The sequence below is a fragment of the Bufo gargarizans genome, chromosome 1, assembly GCF_014858855.1.
Source record: "Bufo gargarizans isolate SCDJY-AF-19 chromosome 1, ASM1485885v1, whole genome shotgun sequence".
NCBI lineage: Eukaryota > Metazoa > Chordata > Amphibia > Anura > Bufonidae > Bufo > Bufo gargarizans.
In genome coordinates this window covers 496,374,533-496,382,048 of record NC_058080.1, presented here as the reverse complement: position 1 = coordinate 496,382,048, position 7,516 = coordinate 496,374,533, and the positions used below count along the sequence as shown (strand labels likewise).

At 47.6% G+C, this 7,516-nt stretch overlaps 1 gene segment (V, D, J or C); it reads left to right on the top strand.

Moving 5' to 3' along the window:
• Positions 1–902: 902 nt before the first annotated feature.
• Positions 903–1,426, top strand: LOC122923626. The segment is given in 2 exon segments: positions 903–998; positions 1,089–1,426. Coding segments are annotated over 2 exon segments (408 nt in total).
• Positions 1,427–7,516: the final 6,090 nt, after the last annotated feature.

Here is a 7,516-nt window from a genome sequence, read left to right as displayed (position 1 = left end):
ATATCGACACTTGCAGTGGGAGACTGCCTTAACTTAAGCCACAGTACAGTAGACCTACAAGGATTCCACACATAACTTACGGGAACATTTCTATAGAATGGAGAAAAATCCACAACATCTTCTCCTGAAATGCAGGTGTCTTAGAAACAGCTTCGGTATGCATGGTAAGCAGATTGGTTGCATGGTGGAGTCTGCCAGAGAAAAGCCATGACTGTATTAACAACACAGAATATCTGCTTACAATATGCCAGCACACAGAGAAGTCTCAAAAATTCTGGAAGAAAAATTACTGAAGTTTACGGTCATATCTATAAACGTTATGTATGTCTGTGGCCGTCAGTTAATACAGGAGGGAAGAGAGCTGGTGGGTTTGGGAGGGGGTGTCTGTTCGTGTATAGTTGCTACAAATTTTTGTGCTATTTGGATACTAGTACCCTTTCGCACATGGGTCTAACTGTACGCCCAAGGTACAAAAAGACAATATGACAACTTAATTTTTTTTTTAAAGTTTTACATTTTTTTGTAAAATATAACAAATATAACAAAATCTACATAAATTTGATATCACTATAATTGTATTGACCCGCATGTTATTTTTACCGCATAATGAAAGCCGTCACGAGACCCAAAAAAACTGTGGTAGAATTTAGAAGGTAGAATTTATTTTTTTACTCCACTATAGACATTTTTAACAGGTTTTCAATACACTAGACTATATGAAACATTAAATGCTGCCATTAAAAAGTAAAACGTCCTAGTAAATATATACCCTTATAGGGTTAAAGAGGTTTAGGCTAAACGTCATATAAATCATCCTCCATGTAGTAAAAATAATCTTTATGTCTGACAATATGGAAATGAAGTGACGTCACTTCCTGTTGTGTGACATCTCCTACATAATAAGCCAGTGCTGATGGATCACACATCACCTCCTAGAAGTCACCCAGCAGCCATGAAGACTTTCCTGCTCCTCTTTCTATCACTGGCCTGCTTGTCAGGTGACATTACTAGTACATTAGAAGAAAGATATTACTAGCGCTATGAGGAGATGATTACATGGATGTGACCTTATTCTCTGTATTTTCCAGGTGTCCAGTCTCAAGCACAACTTGTCCAGTCATCAGACCCAGTGGTGATAAAGCCTGGGAATTCCCATAAACTCTCATGTAAAGCGTCTGGATTCACCTTCAGCAGCTATAGTATGCACTGGGTTAGACAGACTCCTGGCGGAGGATTGCAGTGGTTGGCTTATATTACATATGATGGGGGTATCACAAGCTATGATGATTCTGTTAAAGGACGATTCACAATCTCCAGAGATAACAATAATAACATGGTATATCTACAAATGGACAATGTGAAGACTGAGGACACTGCCGTCTATTACTGTGCTAGACACTACTCACACTGATAGAAGACAATGTCTGAGTGTGACATAAACTGGTAGAAAGATTCCTCATGTCCTCACTAGGTGGCAGCACAGATTCTAACATAATTGTGAAGTAGATAAAACCGCACAATTGCAATATGAACATTGATAACTTATACTGTGAAGAAACAAACACAGAATGCTCAAAGTTTTATATCATGATGATATTCATATTTTCCTCCTATAAATGATTTCTGTTAAATATGCTATTTCCCGGTTGCATTAGCCACTGTTTTAGGTGACAACTCCAGGTGCTGTCCAGCAATTAGCATTAAGGCTAGGGCTACACTGCGATCTTGGGCCCGACAGTTGCCATGTGACTAAGTATAGTGGTGTAGCAGTGGCGCCATAGAAATAAATGGGGTTGCACTGCTGCCGCGACCATGACCCCAGAATTCCATAAATTCCAGCATAGTTGTATTTTTGTTATTCTGTGGTCATGTGGTCACAGCAAACATGAGTGCCAAGCTGTGACACCATTCATTTCTATGGCAGTAATGCTACACTACAATCTTTGGTCATGTGACAGCTGTCACACCTAAAGTCGCAGTGCACCCCGAGCCTTATTCATGGCTGCTACCTGCACCCGCTAATGCATGTGTAATGCTACCTTAAAGGGAACGTCATGAGCGACCTCCTTTTTTAGCTGTTTGCATGCTGTTGTTGATCTAAAGCTCTGTTCCCGAGTTTGTTATGCTGCCACCACATGCAGAGATATCTTATGTCTCAGTTTAGGCCTCATTCACACGGCTGTGCCGTTTTTTGCGGTCCGCAAACCGCTGATCCGCAAAAAATGGAAGTCGCCTGTGTTGCCTTCCGCAATTTAATATAAATGCCTATTCTTGTCCGCAAGAATAGGGCCGCGGAACGGAGCCACGGATGCGGACAGCACATCCGCAAAAAACGTCGGCTCGGATGCGGACCCAAATAACGGTCGTGTGCATGAGGCCTTAAGTGTAGGGATGAGCGAACCCGAACTGTATAGTTCGGGTTCGTACCGAATTTTGGGGTGTCCGTGACACGGACCCGAACTCGGACATTTTCGTAAAAGTCCGGGTTCGGGTTCGGTGTTCGTCGCTTTCTTGGCGCTTTTTGAAAGGCTGCAAAGCAGCCAATCAACAAGCATCATACTACTTGCCCCAAGAGGCCGTCACAGCCATGCCTACTATTGGCATGGCTGTGATTGGCCAGTGCAGCATGTGACCCAGCCTCTATTTAAGCTGGAGTCACGTAGCGCCGCACGTCACTCTGCTCTGATCAGTGTAGGGAGAGGTTGTAGCTGCGACTGTTAGGGCGAGATTAGGCAGTGATTAACTCCTCCAAAACACTTAAGTCAGTGATCGATCTACAGCTGTGGATCATTGAACTGCTGCTATTCAATTGCTCACTGTTTTTAGGCTGCCCAGAGCGTTTTTCAGTCACTTTTTTCTGGGGTGATCGGCGGCCACAAGCTGCCACCAAGTCCATTTAACCATCAATAGTGTGGTTATTTTTTTGCTATATCCTACATCAGGGGCAAGCTGCCACCAAGTCCATTTAACCATTAATAGTGTGGTTATTTTTTTGCTATATCCTACATCAGGGGCAAGCTGCCACCAAGTCCATTTAACCATCAATAGTGTGGTTATTATTTTGCTATATCCTACATCAGGGGCAAGCTGCCACCAGGTGCATTTAACCATAAATAGTGTGGTTATTTTTTTGCTATATCCTACATCAGGGGCTTGGCTGTGCTTGCTATTTTATTGAGGGGTGAAATACAATTGCCAAAATAGCAGTACCCTAAATCTGGTGTTTCAGCTGTGGCCAGCCAATTGTAATACTGTCTGCTGTCTGGCAAAGGATATATTTTTGTTCTGGGTTGAAATACAATTCCCAACTTAGCAATTCCCTAAATCAGTTGTTTCTGCTGTATCAGGCCTACTTTAAATCTATCCATAAAAGGGTATATTAGATTGAAGGTGCAGATAGGGTCATTCTCAATAACTTCACACACACGCTACTGTGCATATCCCAGTCTAATTCTGTCTGTAAACGTATACCTGTCACCCAGCGCCTAAATATTAGGCTTCAAATTTATATTCAGCTAAATATGTGTTTATTGCTGAGGCTGGTCAATTCATTTAGTGTCCGCCAAAGCACAGTTTTTGTTCTGGGTTGAAATACAATTCCCAACTTAGCAATTCCCTAAATCAGTTGTTTCTGCTGTATCAGCCTACTTTAAATCTATCCTTAAAAGGGTATATTAGATTGAAGGTGCAGATAGGGTCATTCTCAATAACTTCACACACACGCTACCGTGCATTTCCAAGTCTAATTCTGTCTGTAAACGTATACCTGTCACCCAGCACCTAAATAATAGGCCTCAAATTTATATTCAGCTAAATCTGTGTTTATTGCTGAGGCTGGTCAAGTTATTTAGTGTCCGTCAAAGCACAGTTTTTGTTCTGGGTTGAAAAACAATTCCCAACTTAGCAATTCCCTAAATCAGTTGTTTCTGCTGTATCAGGCCTACTTTAAATCTATCCATAAAAGGGTATATTAGATTGAAGGTGCAGATAGGGTCATTCTCAATAACTTCACACACACGCTACTGTGCATTTCCAAGTCTAATTCTGTCCGTAAACGTATACCTGTCACCCAGCGCCTAAATAATAGGCCTCAAATTTATAGTCAGCTAAATCTGTTGTTACTGCTGTGCCTGTATTAGTGTAATACGGTACCTAAATAGATAGCCAGATAGTGTTAGGTGTCTGTAAAAAAAGGCCTGAATTTAAATTCAATACATTGGGCCAAATAATATTTTTCTTATTGTGGTGAACAGTAACAATGAGGAAAACATCTAGTAAGGGACGCGGACATGGTCGTGGTGGTGTTAGTGGACCCTCTGGTGCTGGGAGAGGACGTGGCCGTTCTGCCACAGCCACACGTCCTAGTGTACCAACTACCTCAGGTCCCAGTAACCGCCAGAATTTACAGCGATATTTGGTGGGGCCCAATGCCATTCTAAGGATGGTAAGGCCTGAGCAAGTACAGGCATTAGTCAATTGGGTGGCCGACAGTGGATCCAGCACGTTCACATTATCTCCCACCCAGTCTTCTGCAGAAAGTGCACAGATGGCGCCTGAAAACCAAGCCCATCAGTCTGTCACATCACCCCCATGCATATCAGGGAAACTGTCTGAGCCTCAAGTTATGCAGCAGTCTCTTATGCTTTTTGAAGACTTTGCTGGCAGGGTTTCCCAAGGGCATCCACCTAGCCCTTCCCCAGCGGTGGAAGACATAGAATGCACTGACGCACAACCACTTATGTTTCCTGATGATGAGGACATGGGAATACCACCTCAGCACGTCTCTGATGATGACGAAACACAGGTGCCAACTGCTGCTTCTTTCTGCAGTGTGCAGACTGAACAGGAGGTCAGGGAGGAAGACTGGGTGGAAGACGATGCAGGGGACGATGAGGTCCTAGACCCTACATGGAATGAAGGTCATGCCACTGACTTTCACAGTTCGGAGGAAGAGGCAGTGGTGAGACCGAGCCAACAGCGTTGCAAAAGAGGGAGCAGTGGGCAAAAGCAGAACACCCGCCGCAAAGAGACTCCGCCTGCTACTGACCGCCGCCATCTGGGACCGAGCACCCCAAAGGCAGCTTCAAGGAGTTCCCTGGCATGGCACTTCTTCAAACAATGTGCTGACGACAAGACCCGAGTGGTTTGCACCCTGTGCCATCAGAGCCTGAAGCGAGGCATTAACGTTCTGAACCTTAGCACAACCTGCATGACCAGGCACCTGCATGCAAAGCATGAACTGCAGTGGAGTAAACACCTTAAAAACAAGGAAGTCACTCAGGCTCCCCCTGCTACCTCTTCTGCTGCTGCCGCCTCGGCCTCTTCTGCTGCTGCCGCCTCGGCCTCTTCCTCCGCCTCTGGAGGAACGTTGGCACCTGCCGCCCAGCAAACAGGGGATGTACCACCAACACCACCACCTCCGTCACCAAGCATCTCAACCATGTCACACGGCAGCGTTCAGCTCTCCATCTCACAAACATTTGAGAGAAAGCGTAAATTCCCACCTAGCCACCCTCGATCCCTGGCCCTGAATGCCAGCATTTCTAAACTACTGGCCTATGAAATGCTGTCATTTAGGCTGGTGGACACAGACAGCTTCAAACAGCTCATGTCGCTTGCTGTCCCACAGTATGTTGTTCCCAGCCGCCACTACTTCTCCAAGAGAGCCGTGCCTTCCCTGCACAACCAAGTATCCGATAAAATCAAGTGTGCACTGCGCAACGCCATCTGTGGCAAGGTCCACCTAACCACAGATACGTGGACCAGTAAGCACGGCCAGGGACGCTATATCTCCCTAACTGCACACTGGGTAAATGTAGTGGCGGCAGGGCCCCAGGCGGAGAGCTGTTTGGCGTACGTCCTTCCGCCGCCAAGGATCGCAGGGCAACATTCTTTGCCTCTTATTACCTCCTCCTCCTACTCGGCTTCCTCCTCCTCTTCTTCCACCTGCTCATCCAGTCAGCCACACACCTTCACCACCAACTTCAGCACAGCCCGGGGGAAACGTCAGCAGGCCATTCTGAAACTTCTATGTTTGGGGGACAGGCCCCACACCGTACAGGCGTTGTGGCGGGGTATAGAACAACAGACCGACGAGTGGTTGCTGCCGGTGAGCCTCAAGCCCGGCCTGGTGGTGTGCGATAATGGGCGAAATCTCGTTGCAGCTCTGGGACTAGCCGGTTTGACGCACATCCCTTGCCTGGCGCATGTGCTGAATTTGGTGGTGCAGAAGTTCATTCACAACTACCCCGACATGTCAGAGCTGCTGCATAAAGTGTGGGCCGTCTGTTCGCGCTTCCGGCGTTCACATCCTGCCGCTGCTCGCCTGTCTGCGCTACATCGTAACTTCGGCCTTCCCGCTCACCGCCTCATATGCGACGTGCCCACCAGGTGGAACTCCACCTTGCACATGCTGGACAGACTGTGCGAGCAGCAGCAGGCCATAGTGGAGTTTCAGCTGCAGCACGCACGGGTCAGTCGCACTGCGGAACAGCACCACTTCACCACCAATGACTGGGCCTCCATGCGAGACCTGTGTGCCCTGTTGCGCTGTTTCGAGTACTCCACCAACATGGCCAGTGGCGATGACGCCGTTATCAGCGTTACAATACCACTTCTATGTGTCCTTGAGAAAACACTTAGGGCGATGATGGAAGAGGAGGTGGCCCAGGAGGAGGAGGAGGAGGAAGAGGGGTCATTTTTAGCACTTTCAGGCCAGTCTCTTCGAAGTGACTCAGAGGAAGGTTTTTTGCAACAGCAGAGGCCAGGTACAAATGTGGCCAGCCAGGGCCCACTACTGGAGGACGAGGAGGACGAGGATGAGGAGGAGGTGGAGGAGGATGAGGATGAAGCATGTTCACAGCGGGGTGGCACCCAACGCAGCTCGGGCCCATCCCTGGTGCGTGGCTGGGGGGAAACGCAGGACGATGACGATACGCCTCCCACAGAGGACAGCTTGTCCTTACCTCTGGGCAGCCTAGCACACATGAGCGACTACATGCTGCAGTGCCTGCACAACGACAGCAGAGTTGCCCACATTTTAACGTGTGCGGACTATTGGGTTGCCACCCTGCTGGATCCACGCTACAAAGACAATGTCCCCACCTTACTTCCTGCACTGGAGCGTGATAGGAAGATGCGCGAGTACAAGCGCACGTTGGTAGACGCGCTACTGAGAGCATTCCCAAATGTCACAGGGGAACAAGTGGAAGCCCAAGGCGAAGGCAGAGGAGGAGCAAGAGGTCGCCAACGCAGCTGTGTCACGGCCAGCTCCTCTGAGGGCAGGGTTAGCATGGCAGAGATGTGGAAAAGTTTTGTCAACACGCCACAGCTAACTGCACCACCACCTGATACGGAACGTGTTAGCAGGAGGCAACATTTCACTAACATGGTGGAACAGTACGTGTGCACACCCCTCCACGTACTGACTGATGGTTCGGCCCCATTCAACTTCTGGGTCTCCAAATTGTCCACGTGGCCAGAGCTAGCCTTTTATGCCTTGGAGGTGCTGGCCTGC